We start from the raw sequence: 19821 nt of genomic DNA, 5'->3' as shown, positions 1-19821 counted from the left end.
GATGTAAAGTCTCTTAATGTTGGCCATTGAATGAGTTTCCATGCAGTTTTCCCCATTATGAATGACTCTGATAAACCATCATACCTAAAGCTTTGTGGTATTTAGTGTTACTCTCTTGGTAGTCTCAGAACTGGAATAAGTTAATCGTTGGATTATAATTATGAATAGGTGTACATCTTCTGATACACATCACCAAGATGTCTTCCAGGAAGGCAAACTCATTCACATGACCATCAATATCATGTCAGAATATGGGTTTCATCACAACTTTGCCAACACAGGGTATTGTTCTTATGGCATAGAAAGACACACATTTTTAAAAATGAAACCTGTGAAATTAATTGTAAACGGGCATTTTTTGAAAGTTTCCTTACAAATGCTCTGGATGGATCAGGCTCATTCAACATCAATGAATTATTGCCTTTGGTTTAAAGTTTAAGTTTTTTAAATTCTCCTTCTCTATCACTTCCCTCACCTGCTGTCTTCTAACTTTCCTTCCAAGGAATTTATCTGTGTCTATTCCTTCACCACCTTATCCAGAAATCATCTGCATGACATTAAAAACAACCCTGATCGATGGTGACCCCACTGGGGGTGGAACATAATGATTGCACAGAGCACAAAGGGGATTCTGGAAAGCCAGTCATGTGCTCCTTAATCAGGGTGCTAGTTTCATAGGTGAATTCAGTTTATGAAAATTCATCAAGCTCATGAGATGTAAACTTTCCTATATATACGCTATAACTTGAGTGAAAAGGATTAAAGACTGACTCTGACTTTATTTTAATTCTTTTAATGCTTATTTATTTTTGAGAGAGAGAGTGAGAGAGAGAGAGAATGTGAGTGGGCAAGGGGCAGAGAGAGAAGGAGACACAGAATCCGAAGCAGGCTCCAGGCTCTGAGCTGTGAGCACAGACATGGGGCCCAAACTCACAAACTGCAATATCATGACTTGAGCTCAAGTTGGACACTTAACCAACTGAGCTACCCAGGAACCCCAAGACTGACTCTGACTTTAAAAGGCCAGGTGCATACACAAAAATAACTCAAAATTGATGAAAGACCTAAATGTAAGACAGGAAGCCATCAAAATCCTCGAGGAGAAAGCAGGGATCAGCCTCTTTGACCTTGACCACAGCAACTTCTTACTCAGTATGTCTCCGGAGGCAAGGGAAACAAAAGCAAAAATGAACTATTGGGACCTCATCAAAATAGAAAGCTTCTTCACAGCAAAGAAAACAATCAGCAAAACTAAAAGGCAACTGACAGAATGGGAGAAGATATTTGCAAATGACATATCAGACAAAGGGTTAGTATCCAAAATCTACAAAGAACTTATCAAACTCAACACCCAAAAGACAAATAATCCAGTGAAGAAATGGGCAAAAGACATGAATAGACACTTCTCCAAAGAAGACATCCAGATGGCTGACACATGAAAAAATGTTCAACATCACTTATCATCAGAGAAATACAAATCAAAATCACAGTGAGATATCACCGCACACCTGTCAGAATGGCTAACATTAACAACTTAGGCAACAACAGATGTTGGCGAGGATGAGGAGAAAGAGGATCTCTTTTACCCTGCTGGTGGGAATGCAAACTGATGCAGCCACTCCAGAAAACAGTATGGAGGTTCCTGAAAAAATTAAAAATAGAACTACCCTATGACCCAGCAATTTCATTACTAGATATTTACCCAAGGGATACAAGTGTGCTGTTTCAAAGGGGCACATGCATCCCAATGTTTATAGCAGCGCTAGCAACAATAGCCAAAGTATGGAAAGAGCCCAAATGTCCATCGACAGATGAATGGATAAAGAAGATGTGGTATGTGTGTGTGTGTGTATGTGTGTGTGTGTGTGTGTGTGTATACATATATATATATGTGTGTGTGTGTATACATACATACATGTACATACATACGTATGTACGTACATATGTACATACAGTGGAGTATTACTTGGCAATCAAAAAGAATGAAATCTTGCCATTTGCAACTACATGGATAGAACTAGAGGGTATTAAGCTAAGCGAAATTAGAGAAAGACAAGATCATATGACTTCACTCATAAGAGGAATTTAAGATACTAAACAGATGAACATCAGGGAAGGGCAGCAAAAAAAAATAGAAAAACAAGGAAGGGGACAAAACGTAAGAGACTCTTAAATATAGAGAAGAAACAGAAGGTTGCTGGAGTGGGGGGGTGGGCTAAATGGACAAGGGGCATTAAGGAATCTACTCCTGAAATCATTGTTGCACTATATGCTCACCTAGATGTAAATTAAACAATAAATACATTTAAAAATCATTAAAAATAAACAAATAAATAAATGAATGAATGAATGAATGAATGAAAGAAAGGCCAGGCACTGTCATACCAGTATGACTGGTCAAGATGGCGGCAGAGAATGGAAGCAGGATAGAAGGTATGGTCAGGTCAGGTAGATAAGTTCCTAAGTCTAGAGAGGCTTGCCAAGGAAGGGGCAAGCTAAAGAATTCCTGAGTCCAACTGGAATACTGGAGACCTAGGGTCAGAATTAGGCAAAGGGTCAGAGTTGGGGACACTAGGCAGCAGTGTGAACACAAAGGACCAGTGCGTGCATGAAGACATGGTCACTGCATACAGGAAACGGGTGGAAGAATCCAGAGAAGGCTGTGAGCTGCTCTACCTCCTTTCCACCTGTGGCTGCAGTCACCTCCTTTGCCAAGATACTGTCTTGGCTGAATTTCTACCATGAGAGCAGAACTGCTTTAGGAAGATGTTGGGAAAAGGTCCCTGAGTACCCTACTTAATACACATATATGCTGCATCTCCCATCAATTATTTTGGCAAATATTCATGTTCTCTTCCCTGACAGAAATGTGTCAGCTTACCAAAATGGACACCTAGAATGTAGAGGCAAAGCATAGAAACTCTGGAACTTGATACAGAAAAGCAGGTTTGGGAAGACAAAGGCCATGAGATCCATAATTTTATGGTATATTGTTCTTTTGAGCTAATGTTCTCATGAGCAAAGTTGCCATGGGTAGAGATTTTTACTGTGTGACCCTCACCGGATGCAAGTTAATATTGTACACTCAACCAGTTGTGTCATTCAGAGCTCAGTTCAGATAGATTAGTGGTAATATTTGAATAACACACAGGTTGTTCCATCTTCTTAATAAAAAAAAAAAAATAGGGCCATTCTTGGTCCACTGTTTTGTTTTCACCTACATGAAATAGCCTCATGGAAACTGGTGTTTCTATGGCGATGGAGACAGCACCTCCCCACTATACCCACAAGATATCTCCAAGAGCACGATCAGCTTGCCATAGGTGAGTGGAGCTCTGGACTGTTGTTCTCTTAAATGATACACAAATGGTTTTCTAGGCATGGAAGAGACCTAATGAAATTGCAATGTTTTTCTTGAAATAGAAGGTGCCCTTCAGTAGTACTCTCGTTCCCTGGAGGATACGCTTCAAAACCATGGTCATCCCTAGTTAATCCCCAGCAGCTTTATCCCCACCAGGTGGGAAGATATAAAGCCTTTTTCTGCCAATGGCTACTGAGGAAAGTTGTCATCACCTGCTAATCCTGGAGCTCTGAATACAATTACATTTCTAATCTGAGGGTTTACAGGAGAATACAAATGAAAGGAACAGCATCATTTGTATCCAGCATTCCAGAAGTACAGGTTTAAACTTCCTTTTTGAATTTTCAGTTCCTCCACACACCAGATGCTCTAATTCACCAGTGCCCTGTTCATGCAGCCCCAGATAGAGTCCACCAACCAGTAAAGCCTGCATGGAACAACCATCACCTCTTCAACTGTGGACTCTGTTTTGCCAGTGACCATGACCAAAACTGCATCAGCTCCTTAACCAGCTTGTCAATCTGTCAGCTACTATTGAACTTGTCTGGTAGCAGGTGATCAAAAAAAACCCAAAACAAACAAACAAACAAAAAAACATAGCAGTCCACACCCCCCAACTACTATAACAGCAAGCCTGCATTATGTGTGCTAGCGTTTCAGAAAGTGGTTTTTAAATGGAAATGACTGGCAATTCTAGACCAGTCTAGCTCAGAAGTGTCTGAAAAACAACAGAGTCTGAAATCCCATGGAGCTCCTCATCTCTGGTCTCCAAAGCCAGTTGTATTTGTTAATGTTTCATTTTGCCAAGTAGATAAATGATAATAGAGAGTTGTGTAACTCTGCCTCTCCCGCAGAAAAAAAAAATAGCTGTTTTCAACTCTGTCTCTTGTGGAAGACCCCTGTGCCAGGATGTATGCATCTGTAAATACATGAGCATGTGCCCATTAAAAACAAAACAAAACAAATAACAAAAAAAAAAAAAAAAAAACTACACCAAGTCTCTTGTCAAAATGAGGAATGTTTAAAAATCCAGATTTCTACAGCAATGAGAACATCTATCCATTCAGAGGGCTGCAATATCCTCAAAACCTGTCTTCAAGTCTTTTTTTAAAATCTGTTTTAATAATATTATTGAGCCCTTCAGCTAATCCAAAACATCACAATGTAGTTTCAGTCATCAATGAGGACATAGCCTGGTGGAAACAAAAGAGAATCCTGACTCCTAAATACACAGCCCTCAAAAGACATTCTAGGGCTTTGATTTGGGGAGGGGAAGGGAAAAGGGAGGGGACAGGGGAGGGGAGAGGAGAGGAGAGGAGAGGGGAGGGGAGGAGAGGAGAGAGGAGAGAGGAGGGGAGGGGAGGGGAGGGGAAAAGAGAGGAGAGGAGAGGAGAGGAGAGGAGAGGAGAGGAGAGGAGAGGAGAGGAGAGGAGAGGAGAGGGGAGGAGAGAGGAGGGGAGGGGAGGAGAGGAGAGAGGAGGGGAGGGGAGGAGAGGAGAGAGGAGGGGAGGGGAGGAGAGAGGAGGGGAGGGGAGGGGAGGGGAGGAGAGGAGAGAGGAGAGAGGAGGGGAGGGGAGGGGAGGGGAAAAGAGAGGAGAGGAGAGGAGAGGAGAGGAGAGGAGAGGAGAGGAGAGGAGAGGAGAGGAGAGGAGAGGGGAGGAGAGAGGAGGGGAGGGGAGGAGAGGAGAGAGGAGGGGAGGGGAGGAGAGAGGAGGGGAGGAGAGGAGAGAGGAGGGGAGGGGAGGGGAGGGGAGGGGAGGGGAGGGGAGAGGAGAGGAAAGGAAATACTGGGGAGGGGAAGGGAGGAGAGAGTAGCTGTTCTCTTATTATTCCAGTTTAATCAGCCATAACCTGTCATGTTTGCTGGTTGTTTTTTAATCACGGGATTCTTATAAAGTCATCTCCATTTATAAGAATCTCCATTCTTATAAAGTCATCTCTTCTTTTGTCTGTGGGGCAAAAGAAGAGCTGCCATAGGAACTGGGAAGCTCCTGGGATGGCCAGAACGGAAGAAATTGGTCAAAAGTCCAGGTCCAGCTGAACAGGAAACAGAAATAACTCTGCTACATCATGACACATCAAAATTGGAGAGTCATGGCCCATGTACAGGGTCAAGTACAAGGTGCATTTGTCGCTACCTCGCCACCCCTTTGCAACTTTGGAAGTGGGTGATCTCCCACAACCTGGCCTTGAACCAGTACAGTTCCTAGTACAACATTTCCTAGCTGGCTCACAACCTACCATCCAGCATCTCAACTAACATGTTTTTATATTCATGTCTCAATTTCTAGCTACAATTTTGTCCTATCCGGAAGGTATTTCCTTAATTCTCCTGCAGTGCCTTTACTGAATAAGATCTCCTGGCAAGTCTCCTGCAGCTTTGAGGTAGCAATTTGGAAGGTGAAGCAACTGGATATTATCCCTTTAAAATATCATTCAATTAGGTCTTTTGTAATACATACAACGTAACGAGATAGCCTTACCGATTCTAAAGAAATTGCCAGTGCATTTCATCAAAGGCACAATAATGAAAACATCGATTCAATCCTCACCACAAACATCTCCCTTTGATGCTGCAGTTACCTTAATACTAACACTTTTCATTTTCTCTAGAAGAAACCAGCTGCCTCAATGCATGCACATCACAGAAGGCTCCAGTCTGAAATAAGACATTTGTATATCAATCTCAACACCCTTGCCTCTTCATCCGCTGCTGCATAGCATCACTGTCCTTGACTCTAAACCAATAAATTATTCCAAAATAAAGAAAAACTCTTCTGCACCCTGGATGACTGAGACTACATGTTTTATGCCAGCTCTGCAAATGTTGCCAGGGGCATCATCTGCCTCCTCACACCATTTATTTAAAAGAATGGCAGGGTACCAGTTAGAAACTTTATGGGCCTGAAGAACATCCAGCCACTTTATGCAAAAGATGTCAACAAGAAAGAGTACCTAAGGAATAATACATCCAGAAATGTGCAGCGTGATTAGGAAAATCCATCAACACCCACTGCCACATTTCCAAATATTTTTACTAAGTGAAAAAGCAGCCACCAAGCCTGAAAGTATTTTGAACACATTATATCCACAAGAGTACTTCCTGAGCAATGGCCCAGATGTTCACAGCGCTATGGAGATGGAGTTAAAGGATATTCCTTCTAGATACACACAAGGCACACTGCATTTGGTTTATTAATCTTTTGGCATGAGAGGTCTAATCTAGTTTGTCTTTGTATAAATAAAAACATAGTTTCGGATTTCTGAGCATCATCTAGATAAATTACTATTCAGCCTTTAACAAAGCCAAATAAATTATTATTTTTTCAATACAGCTTCGAAATTCCTAGCAACACTAAGCATCTAAACTCACAGACTACCTGACATTTGGCTAAGTCTTTCATACAATATCCACTTGATGCCATGAAAGAAATGTATTTGCAGTGGCTTTTGCTCTGCAAATGTCATATGGGTGTCCTTAGGGGATTGCATTAAGCACCTGGAACCCACCATGAGGCTCCATTAATGAGACATATAAAGGTTATGTTGAAATTATTGTTTAAAGGTGCTGACATCTCTCTCTCCCTCTCTCACACACACACACTCATATTTACAATCCCATATTTAAATATATACAGAGAAGCAACTGTTTCAGGATTTAAGAGAGAACAGAAAAAGCTATTTCAGTTAAGGTTAATCTGTAGATATCTCTCCGCTAGACAGTGCTGATAATTATCTATTTTCTTTCACTGATTGATTTCACAACATTATTACATAACAGTTTGTCATCAAGCATTGTACCTAGGTTCTGTACTAAGGCAATACAAAGAAGCATAATCTAAAGTCTCTTAAGTGTAAGTTGATCAGTTACAGCGGGCTCATTACCATAGCATTTATGCATTCATCCACTAATTTGTTCACCTCACAAAAATTACTGAGCACTTATTAAGTACCAGGCACTGTGTCAGCACTGGTGTTAAATCGGAGAGTAAAACCAAACCTGGCCCTGCCCTCCTGGAGCTTATAGTCTAGTGAGGAATATAGATAATCCTAATATCACATAAATCAATGTAAAATTTCAACAGTGACAGGCATTCTGAAGGGGGGTATACAGCATTATGGTAAACAACACCAAGGAGCATTTAACTTTGTCAGGGAGTTTAGGGAAGAGGTCCTGAGAAAGTGATGCTAGAACTGAGATCTGACAGTGACAAAGTTGATTTCGGGGAAAAAGATTCCAGGCCCAGGAAATGGAGCCAGGGAAACAGCTGGGGTGACAAACTGAAAGAAAGCCATTCAAGGGAAAGTGATAACCTTGAGTCAAGACAGAGGAGGGACCAGCTAAGGAAATCTTAACAGATCCTACAAAGGACTTCGGTCTTTTTTCTGTGAGCAATGAGGAAATGATGAAATCCTAAGATCTACATTTGGAAAATAGGTTGTTCAGGTTATAGTGTAAACACACTGGAAGAGGCTCTGGTCACAGCTCAAATGACAGATATAACCCATGTTTGAGTGGTGGTGGTAATCGAAGGGTCCATGGAATTAAGAGATAGAGATAAGAATGACAGATTACAGACACCAGGTTTGCAACAAGGAAGTATGAAGGATAACTCCCAGGTTTCTACCTTTTGCCAACAAATGGATACAATCAGGGAACACTGGAAGAGAATCAGCTATGTTGGAGGGAGAGCAAAGTTCATTTTTGGAATATGTTGAATCAAGAGGCATCCGAGACACATGAGAGTCAAGGTCAAGTACACACATGGGTAAATGGATCTTGAGCTCGAAGAGGAGGATTTATCGAGTCATTATATCTTGAAGGTACTTATAGAAAACAACAAAATGGACATGTTTGGGACTTCCCTTCCTTTGCTAAACTACAAGCAATGGTATATTCACATTTTACCAAATCAACACCACATGGTATGCTGGAATATGCCCTAGACTCGGAATCTGACAATACGCATTTGAGCTCCGGCTCTTCCAATGACTAGCTCGGCAGGCTTGAACAAACACCTCAGCCCTTCTGCACCTTTGTTTACTATAGTCACTAGCAAATTATTATGAATACACATTCCCTACTTACTTCACAGGGTTGTTTTAAAGGTCAAATGAGTAAAATTATAGAGAAAATCATCTTCAGCCTATGAAATGATAAACAGCACTGCCAATACGTGAAATGCACCTGCCTGCATATTTTGATACTGAAGAGTAGAAAAGAAAGTTCGTTGCTGCAGACAAAATCAACCCAGATGGATGATGAAATGTCATTGAATCCCTTCCAAAATTTGGACTGAGTAAACAAGCGTTTTTCCCCAGGTGGTACCTGGGTGACAAGATGCAAATAAAAACAGTGTTTGTTCACCTTTTGATCCAGACTGTAGGCCAGCACCCAGTCTTCCTGCTTGGGATGGAAGAGCAGACTCTGGATGTAGAAGGTGAGCCGGTACTTCTGATAGGTGGCCCCCTCATCTGAGCTGATCAGTAAGCTGCTCTCCATTTCAGGATCACTAAGAAGCATGATCTAAAGGAGAGGGGAGAAAATACTGACAGAGTTAGCATAAGAGAACTACTACAAGAAATTAAAGCATAAATATAAAGTCATCTGTACTTGCATATCACAGCACAGGAAGGGGCACGTGGGTCTCTCTATGAAATATTGGCATTTCCCCCCTGATTTAGTCCTTCATTGCTGAAGGGAGCTGGAATATTGTGCATGGTTAGGTCTGCATACAAATGAGGCTTTGTTTTGTGATGTCCATCTTATAAGTACTTTCATTTTTGATGTCCAGCCTTTAAGTAGTGGGAGCATATTCTTATGGCCCTCTGTCCCCTGACCTTGAGACGGTCACAAATTTCTCTCCCTCCCTCAATTCCTGTCATTCTTCATCACGCTATTGTTCCTACTGCCCTTTAATCATGAAAAGGATCCCCTTATTATCCCACTGTTTGTTTTGTTCTTTCTGAATGAATTGTTTCAGTGATTTAATTGACTTAAGTGGTCTCAATGATCCCTTTGTTTTCGAGATTTTCCAAAGCACCTATCCCCAAAGGCCCCTGGGGCAAAGACTGCTGCTCAGGAAAGTGTGTCTTCCCCAAGCCAGATGGACAGAATGGTATAGACTAAAAACACTTTGGCATCAGAAGGAGCAGATTCAAACTCAACACTTCTCTGTTCACAATGGGTCACTTGGAAACCTACTTAACTCTAGAGGCCTCAGTTGCCACAACAATAATTGAGTATCACAAGAAGCCAAAATGGCCTTGAACACATAGTCTTGACAAGGGATAGCTATAATTATTATTTATCTTCCAGTATGTATGTAAAAGCTCCCTCCAATCAGTGCACTTTGACTTCTACTTACAGTACCTCAGTGACATTGGCCTCACTGCACGTGTGACTGACTTTCCAGTATTTAATCCAACAGACATTTAGACACTCAGACCTTTCCCATCATGGAACTCCTAACAGTCTTTGATACCACCGCAATTCCATCCTCCCTGAAGCGTTCTCTTCCAGGGCTTCCGTAACATCACACTCATCTAGCCTTCCTTTTCATCTCTTTTGAGTACTCAACTTTCTCTGATCTCTATAATATGACCACTCCTTGGGGCGCCTGGGTGGCTTAGTTGGTTGAGCCTCTGACTTTGGCTCAGCTCATGATCTCACAGTTCATGAGTTCGGGCCCCTCATTGGGCTCTGTTGCTGACAGCTCAGAGCCTGGAGCCTGCTTCGGATTCTGTCTCCCTCTCTCTCTGCTTCTCCCCTGCTCACACTCCCTTTCTCTCTGTCAGAAATGAATAAACGTTAAAAAAAAATTTATAATATGACCACTCCTCAACCCTCAGTTGAGGGTTTTTATTCAACACACCGTTCCTCAGGGACTTCTTCCAAGCTTTTTTTTTTTTTTTTTTTTTTTTATTATTGCTATCTTTCTGGGGACAACTCATAAATTAAATCTCAACCTGAGGTCTCCTTTCATCTCAGCCTCAGCTTCCTGGCAGATTGTTCTATCTGAAGGTCCACAAACACCTCAAATTCAACATTCCTCACACTGTACCTCCTCCCAGCCCTACCCATCTCCCACTGTGTCCTGACTCAGTTACTGTTTCTACCAATGATTCAGTATAAAGCCAAAAACCCAAGATTCAGCCTTGACTCTGCTTTTCTACTCACCTCCTAACATTAACTTGTGTTTGAGCCCTGTATATTTTACCTACTAATTAACTCTAAAATCAGATCTAGTCTCTCTCTCTCTCTTTGCCCATTATAACAGCCTTAGCCCAAAATGTGATAATTTCTGCACTGCATCACTGTAAGACCTTCTAGACAACCTCACTGATGTCACATAGACCTTTCCACCCCCACCCCCCCACCAGCAATCTACTTTGTACACTGTGACCCCAATAATTGTACTATATAAAACTTATTTGATTCTGACATTCCCCTACTTAAAACCATTCGATGAACTTATCACTGATCTTCCCATATATCCTAAAATCTTTAAAATAGCCTGACAAACTCTCCCCTGCTTATGTCTCTGGCTTCAGCAGCAGCAGCATAGCCCTTTTGACCTTTATTATCCAGCTACACCTAGCTTCTTTGAGTTCCTAATGTTTGCTGAGTGACTGAATGAGCAAACAGGTTTATTTCCTCTTACAGATTTTCCTGCCTTTGGCTATAGTTTCACCAGTTGTTGGGGCTACCTCTTACCACGGTCTGAACCACAGGGCCCAGAGTACAAAATAAAGCCAAAACCCGTATCCATACCTCATCAAATAAAACTATTAATGGCAGGATTTTTTAAATGCTACTTATAGTACATATCACTATTACAAAGTAAGCTTTAAAATAGATTCAATCCCTTCAGCTGCTAAGATTCATAGTCCTTTTCCTCTTTTATTCTTTTACAGCTTCCAAGACAAGCTTACTTTCTTTTCCCCAAATATTTGCTTTGGTTTCATTGAAATAAGTTATTACTAGTTATCAGCAAATTTTTAGGGAATGGATGCTGTATAATATTTTTTCCATTCTTATATGAATAATCCAGGGGAAATGATCTGAGATGGGTTTTTCATAGACAGAAGAGAGTCTCTGCCCTTGGGGCTATGAAGGGGGAGGGGCAACTGAGAAAAGCACCCCTCCGCTGCCCTTGAGGAAACCTCAGAGGACATATCTATCCTCCTCACAAAGTCTAAGAGGACAAACACTGAGGAAGAATGAGGCTTTCATCCCAGCCCTGCCCTGCTCCCACCATGTGCTGACGGGCTACATAACAGGCAATGAAATCATTTTTCCCCTGGTGCAGAGAAATTAAACTGCTTATTTTATGCAGGTATAAAGAAGCTTCATGCCTATGATTTTAATTAGAAGATAAGACCAACATCATAAATGGACTTTATTTTATATACCATGAGTTACTATGTACTGAATAATGGTTACCATCAAATATCTAGTGCAATGTATTCTCTTCCCCTAGCAGTTTCCTTCTGGGCACATGTGCGCGCGCACACACACACACACACACACACACACACATCAACACGCATCCACACACAAATGCTGCATATGTGTGCACACATACCTGTTCACACATACATCAATGCTACATATGTATGGGCACACACACATACACACATGCACACACACATCAACCCATACACAAATGCTGCATGTATGTGTGCACATACACACTCACACATACATCAATGCTGCATATATAGGTGCACACACATGTACACATACACACACATTAATCCGTAAACGCTGCATATATATGTACACATACACCCTCACACATACATTGATGCTGCATACATGGATGCACACACATGCACTAATGAATTCATATATAAGGCATATTGACACTGTGTGGTGGTCTTAGAGAGCTTTTACTGGCAGGCGTACATTTTTATTGCAACCTTTCTCTGACATTCTCATCAGAATCGCTTTCATATACTTTGATATCACTGCCAGTGTCTGTATTCAGTCCTAGCCTCTGAGAAGAATGAGATGAAGGGAAACAGAGCTCTGTATGTTCTGGATTTCAAGTCTGCACTGGCCACACTACCAGATACTTTATCAAAATCTCACACAAATCAAGTGACAAAAGTATCATCAGTTGCATTGATAAGGAAACAGAGCCTCAGAGGAGGAAAGCAACTTTCCCACTGCCTCCTCTGATCGGCTCAAATGCCACCACCTGCACCCAATACTAACACGTTCCTGGACCTTGAAACCACAGCAAGTTAGTATCTTTATCAGCGGAAGAGCAGAAGTCAGAGGAGCAAGTCTTCATTCATCCTTTTCTTAAGCATCTCTACGAAAGTCACCAAAACAAACAAACAAACAATGTAGCTTCAAGAAAGCCCTTTTCTTCCTGTGACTCATATCCACCTCTGGCCAAGAAGCCAAGAAGAATTAAATGAGTAGAAATACAAAGAGGAAATATATGTCAGTGCAGAGGAGGCGGAGGAGGAGGAGGAGGAGAAAAAGAAGGGAAAGAGGAAGAAGAAGAGGAAGAAGAAGAAGAAAAAGGAGACCATAATAGTAACATAAATATAACGTGAGAGCAAATACCTTGCCAGAAGTTGTCTCAAGGTAAAATATGGGTATTGTATATTAATATATGACATATGTAAAGAAAATCATCCCATATCCACCCAAATTTTGACTGCTAAGCAAGGATTTCAAATGCAAATGCATAAGAGGGCAAAATCAGGTAAAATAAGTGAGTGAAGCAAAAAAAGCAAGACAAGGAGTGGTGTGGAATGTGCCAACTTGGAAGGTGCATACGTTTTCTTAAAATATTTAGAGTTTTAAAAAAATGTACCCAAATTAAATATGTCTGCAGTCTGAATTTCTGAACTAGGCATGTGATTCTTGGCCAAGTTACAATACTACTGAAATCAAGAAATGTAAAACCCTTGCCCCTTAATTTTTAATTACATGTATAGAGGTATAAAAATCAATGTCTGTGAGCTCTGCATTTGTGAGATTTTGACAATATGAGCAGAGAAGAGCTTCCCTTGGAGATTTTTGTTTTGCTTTATTTTGCTTTTGCTTCCTTTTTGCTTTGATTTTTTATCCAGCTTGTCCTAACATAAGATCTGCAGTGGGTGTATGTGTGTACTGGAAGGGGAAAAGGGTATTTCAACTATGGTTTAGCAGAGTTATTAATAGTATAGGCTCTGGGGACAGGTGGTTTGAGTTCAGATTCTCATTCTACTACTTTGCATGTAAACATGAGGATATTACTCAATTTTTTCAAGTCTTTACCTCATCTGTTAACAGGAGATAGGGGCACCTATGCAGCTCAGTCAGTTAAGCATCAGACTCTTGACTTTAGCTCATGATTTCGCGGTTGTGGGATCGAGTCCCACTTTGGGCTCCACGCTCGGTGTGGAGCCTACTTGAGATTCTCTCTTGCTGCTCTAAATAAATACATTGCTCTCTAAATGAATAAATAAATAAATAAATAAATAAATAAATAAATAAATAAATTCTTAAAATAAAAGGAGATAATAATCATATCTAACTCACAATGCTGTTGAGAGGATTACATGAGATAATGATTCCAAGAGCTTAGCACAGGCCCATAACTGCTAAATAAACATTAACCTTCATCTTTAAATCACCCAGGGTAAGAGCACAACTTAAGTCAGAAGCGATGCCAAGCAGGTTGGAGACAAATTGAAGCAATTTGGGGATTATGTGCCTCCCTCTTGGCTCCCATGATTCCTGAGCTTTGTGGATGAAGATGAAACGGATAGGTGGTAGGGAGAGAGGGGAGTTGCTGTTCGGTGAAAAGAGTTTCAGATGTGCAAGATGATAAAGTTCTAAAAAGCTGCTGTACAACATCCGTGCTTACAGTTAATAACAGTGTATTGTACAATTTGAAGAGTTTGATAAGAGAGCAGATCTCACGTTAGGTGTATTTTTTTTTTTTTTAACCACAATTAGGAATACCATGAAAGGGTAAAAGAGAAAAAAAAAACAACTATTTTACATGCGCTTTACACTGCTGGTAATATTTTAAGAAAAACACTTTATTAGCAAATATCAACACTGCCAAAATGAACACCAATCAGTAGGTAATTGGGAATTTGCTAAATCTGTGGCTTTGAATGAATGACCACTCTCCTCTCTTCAGTGCAAAGCTCCAGCACATGAAAGATTAAACACATCACTGCCTTAGGGGTGAAAACCTCATATAACTGTCTCTGTGGATCTGGCTGTTTACTGTATGTGAATTGTCTATATCTCAGATTAGAAATGGACAAGGTTTAGAGTTCACCAACATTTGGAATTTTTTTTTTTTTTTTTAGTCTGTAATGTTTTTTGCAGGGAATTCCTCAGGAATTTGAGTAACAGCACCCCTAATTTTAATGGGGTTTTGCAAATCACAAAGGACACAGGTGAAGGTCAGGAATCAGGCGGGGGCTGTGCTTAGTCTTATGCTTTCACAAGCCTGTCAAGTTTATTTATGCCTAAACCAGTCAAAATTAGTATTGAAGAGGTCACAGTCCTCCCCACAACTCTTTCCAGAATGCACCCTTTCCTGTTGTTTGGCAAGTCTTACAATATCACCAAAGAATATGTCATTTCATTCAGTTGGATCCCCTCTGGTCTGTGTGCCATCTATAAAATGGGTGAAAGCTAAAGGTTTCTCAGTTTCTCGCTCTGCCAGAGAACCCAGGAGTGCAAAGGAACAGATTGTTGGTCAATGCTTTGAACATGGTCTCAGAAGACAAGTAGATTCTCCTCTGAATGGAAAAGGAGAAATGCTATAATTTACTATATAATTGAGTCTTAATGGGAGATGCTTAGCACAGTTAGTGTTCAATAAGAAATAACAAGAGTATCAATACAAGCTCACAAAGAATATAAGAAAGATGTTCTTTAAGCTGACCCCTAAACCAGTGACGTAATTGATATATTGTTGAGTATTGACTTATACACAAATAGAGCCTGTTATAGATAAGGCTTTTAATCATGATATAACGATATACCAGCATTCCCCTCCACTGCCATCCATCTACCCATCTCTCTTTCTGTCTATCCATCCATCCATCCATCCAACACCTCCTCTTGTATCAGTGGCTCTCAACGGGGGCAGGGTGGGGGACATGATGCCCCCATGGACATTTACCAATGTATAAAGACACTGTAATTACCACAAATGGGGGCAGCAGAGGGAGTTACTGGCATCTAGTGATTAAGGCCAGAGGTGTTGCTAAACACATCACAATGTACAGGACAGCATCCTACAACAAATAATTATCCAACATAAAATGTCAACAGTACTGTTGAGAAACCTTAATCATAATACATGCATAATGTATATAGACATATACATACATATAAATCCTATATTGAAAAAAATATAAACTACATATACATTTTACAGATGCACATCAATGCATATTTATGCATATACATGTCTCTTTCACCTATTACCATTTATGCATGCCATTCACTTTGCCAAGATTAGACTCCCCATCTTTCTACCCAACCCATTGTATTAAGCATATTTCTACTTGTCCTTAAGAATTTAACATAAGCACCACCAATAAAGCAACAGCCATCAAGGCCAATCAGGGAGGAAAAAGCACAAAAACAACTCAACTACATAAAACAAACAACTGGATTTAAAAAAATGGGCAAAGTACTTGAATAGACATTCCCCCCAAATATGTATATGTATGTATGAATATATATGTATGTGTGTGTGTGTGTGTGTGTGTATAATTGGCCAAAAATACATGAAAAGATGCTGACCATCACTAATCATTAGGGAAATGCAAATAAAAACCACAAATGAGATACCACACCTCACACCCAGTGGGATAGCTATGATCAAAAAAGACAGAAAATAAAACTAGAAAATAACAGGTGTTGGTGAGGATGTGGAGAAAAGGGAACCCTTGCACACTGTGGGCATGTGGGAATGTAAAATGGTACAGCCGCCATGATAAACAGTATGGTGGTTCTTCATAAAATTAAAAGTGGAGTTTCAGATGAACTAGCATTTTCACCTCTGGATATATACCCAAAAGGACTGAAGCAAGGTCTCAAAGAGATGCTTGTACACCCATGTTCATAAAAGCATTATTCACAACAGCCTAAAGCTGGGAGCAACCCAAATGTCCATTGATGGAGGAATGGATAAACAGAACGTGGCATATACACACAATCAAATATTATCCAGTCGTAAGAAGGAAAGCAGTTCTGACATACACTACATCATTATGAAACACAAGGATGTTACGTTAAGTGAAATAAGCCAGTCACAAATAGACAAATACTATATGATTCCACTTACATGTGGTATCTAGAGTAGTCAAATTCACGGAGACTGGGAGTACAATGATGGCTGCCAGGAGCTGGGGGAAATGGAGAATGAGGAGTTGCTTAATGAGTAGAGACTTTTAGTTTTGCAAGATGAAAGGAGTCTGGACACTGGCTGCACAACAATGTGAATGCATTTAACAGCACTGAACTGTACCCTTAAAAATGGTTTAAGATGGTAAATTTTATGTTATGTGCCTCTTACCACATTAAAAAAAAAAACCAACACAGAAGTAAAAATATACAGGGGTACTTTGGTGGCTCAGTCAGTTAAGTGTCTGACTCTTGATTTTGGCTCCGGTCATGATCTGACAGTTCACAGATCTTGTGATTCTGAGACCAGCATCAGGCTCTGCACTGATAGCAGGGAGCCTGTTTGGGATTCTCCCTCTCTCTCTGCCCCTCCCCAGCTCATGCTCCCTCTGTCTCTCTCAAAATAAATAAATACACTTTAAAATAAATAAATAAATAAATAAATAAATAAATAAATAAATAAATAAATAAAATACACAATTAGGCACGAAATGACACAGAACAATGTGCTGAGGAAAATTTAAAACCAATCAAACAAACACATAAACACTATTTACTGAGTCTTTATGCCAGGCTCGATTATAAAGACTGGAATTAGAGCAATAATCAAACCAAATGAGAATCCCTGCCCTCAGGGAGCATACATGCTAGGGGGAGAAGAATAGATAGTAAACAAACAAATAAGTAAAATCTGTAGCTTATCAGATGGTTGACAAGTCTTTCAGAGCCAAATAAAGCGGGAAAGGAGACAGAAAGTGCAGAAGAAATGAGGCTGCACTTTTGGCAGAGGGTCAGGAAAGCCTCCCTGGGAAGGTGCCATTCAAAAAAGGCTGTAGGAGTTCAGTGAGCTAGCGAAGAGGGAAGGAGGCCCAGTGTTGGAAAGGGGGTCTGTGGGTGATAGAAGCACCCTGGCTTTACCGCAAGTGATCTGGAAAGCACTGGTGGGCTCGGAGCAAGGCACTGATAGGCCAGGGTTTATATTTTGATCTTTTCACTGTGACTGCCATGCTGGTTGCATAGAGGATCCCAGGAGGTGGGGACCAGCAACATTATCAGAGTCCAGGTGGAGGCCACCATAACGACCCAGAGGGAGCGGCTGTTGGCCCGGGCTAAGGCGAGCGCTGAGGTACTGAGATGTGGTCCATTTCCGGGTACATTTTATTTTATTTTTCTAAATGTTTATTTATTTATTTAGGGAGAGAGAGAGAGAGAGCACGTGAGAGCAGGGGAGGGGCAAAGAGAAAGGGTGAGAAAGAATCCCAAGCAGGTTCCGCCCTGCCAGCGCAGAGCCTAACCCAGGACCTGATCTCACAAATAGTGAGATCATGACCCGAGCCCAAACCAAGAGCCAGATGCTTTAACCCACTGAGCCATCCAGGCACCCCTGGGTATATTTTAAAGGAAAAGTCAAAAGGGTCCATTTACAGATGACATGCACAGTATAAGAGAAAGTGAGGAGAGCCATTAAAAAGTTTTCTACCTTAGGGGCACCTGGGTGGCTCAGTCAGTTAAGCGTCTGACTTCAGCCTGGTCATGATCTCACAGTTTGTGGGTTTGAGCCCTACATCGCGCTCTGTGCTGACAGCTCAGAGCCTGGATCCCACTTTGGATTCTGTGTCTCCCTCTCTCTCTGCCCGCCCCCCCCCCCCACTTACACTCTGTCTGTCTCTCTCTCTCTCTCTCAAAAATAAACATTAAAAAAATTTTTTTTAAGTTTTCTACTTTCTGTGCATCTTGATGTTGCTTATCATAATCAAAAACTGGAAATAATTCAAATTGCCTGATAGGATTTTGGCCTGAAAAACTGGGAAAACAAAATCAGTGTTTATAAGGAAAGCCTGTGGAAGGGTAGGCTGGGGGCCTTGGAAATAAAAGACATGACGGTAGAAAGGCTAAGTTTAAGACAGCTAATAGGCATCCAAAAAAGGTTAAGTAGACAAGTGGTAGACAAGGCTTATTTTCAGAGTGGGCTGGACTACAGGTAAGAATTTAGGGGATATCACTGTTTGATACCATTTAAAGATGTGAATCTGGGGGTGCCTGGGTGGCTCAGTCAGTTAAGCATCCAACTTCGGTTCAGGTCATGATCTCATGGTCCATGAGTTCGAGCCCCACATCAGGCTCTGTGCTGACAGCTCAGAGCCTGGAGCCTGCTTTGGATTCTGTGCCTCCCTCTCTCTATGCCCCTCCCCTGCTCATTCTCTGTCTCTCTCTGTCTCAAAAGTAAATAAAAACATTTAAAAAAATTTAAAAAAATAGATGTGATCTGGAGGCAACAAGACAGTAAATATAAAACTGAACCCTCTGCCCCGCTTAAGGGTCAAAGAGAAAAGAGGGCACCAGAAAAGGAGTGTAAGATGGCAAGGAAAACCCAGAGAGTGCAGTGTCCTCAAAACCTTGAAACCAAGGTAAGAGAGAGTCCCAGAGAAAAGAATATTCAACAGTGACAAATGCAGCTGAGACTTAAGTAGGATGAGCACTGAGAATTGACCACTGAATCCGGCAACATAGAGGATATTGGTGACCATGGCAAAGGCAGTGGGGTGAAGGAGGCAGACACTCAGTGTTGAAGCAAGGATAAATTGGCAGGACCGTTCTGGAAACCAATGTGGCAATATGGAACCAGACTCATAAATATTCATAACTTTGATCCTGTCATTTCTCTTCTAGGAATCTGTCCAAAGAAACCATCAGGGACCCAATAAAAGGCTAATGCACCTATATGATCATCTTAGTGTTATTTATAATAATAAACAATTGGAAACAACACAAATATCTGATAGAATGATTAAATAAAGTAGGCTAAACCCATTCAATGGAATATTATGCAGCCATTCAGTATGGATTCAAATAGTTTTATGACACGTGAAAAATAATCATGCTCAAGCAGTATACATAAGAACAGGCTGAAAACACATAAAGCATAATCTCAATTTTGTTAAAAATTGTTTATATCTCATGCCTATATTTATGCATAGATAAAACAACTTGAAGGAAAAACTCAGTACTTGTCAGTAAATACTATTATGTGGCAAGATCATGAGTAATTTTCTTTGTTTTTTCTTTACACGCT

At 40.8% G+C, this 19821-nt stretch overlaps 1 protein-coding gene across 2 annotated transcripts in view; it reads right to left on the bottom strand.

Annotated features, from left to right (window-relative positions):
• The window catches only part of SORCS3 (sortilin related VPS10 domain containing receptor 3), a 596149-nt gene that overhangs the window by 271093 nt on the left and 305235 nt on the right, over positions 1-19821 (bottom strand). For both annotated transcript variants that reach the window (XM_086680815.1, XM_086680814.1), the window contains exon 4: positions 8730-8888. In XM_086680815.1, coding sequence (XP_086536941.1) covers positions 8730-8888 — 159 coding nt within the window. The remainder of the gene's footprint in view (positions 1-8729; positions 8889-19821) is intronic.

The sequence above is a fragment of the Puma concolor genome, chromosome D2 (assembly GCF_028749965.1).
Source record: "Puma concolor isolate L17-30 chromosome D2, mPumCon1.1.hap2, whole genome shotgun sequence".
NCBI classification, from domain to species: domain Eukaryota; kingdom Metazoa; phylum Chordata; class Mammalia; order Carnivora; family Felidae; genus Puma; species Puma concolor.
Note: the sequence above shows the minus strand (reverse complement) of the source record. Positions and strands in the feature narration are given on the sequence as shown.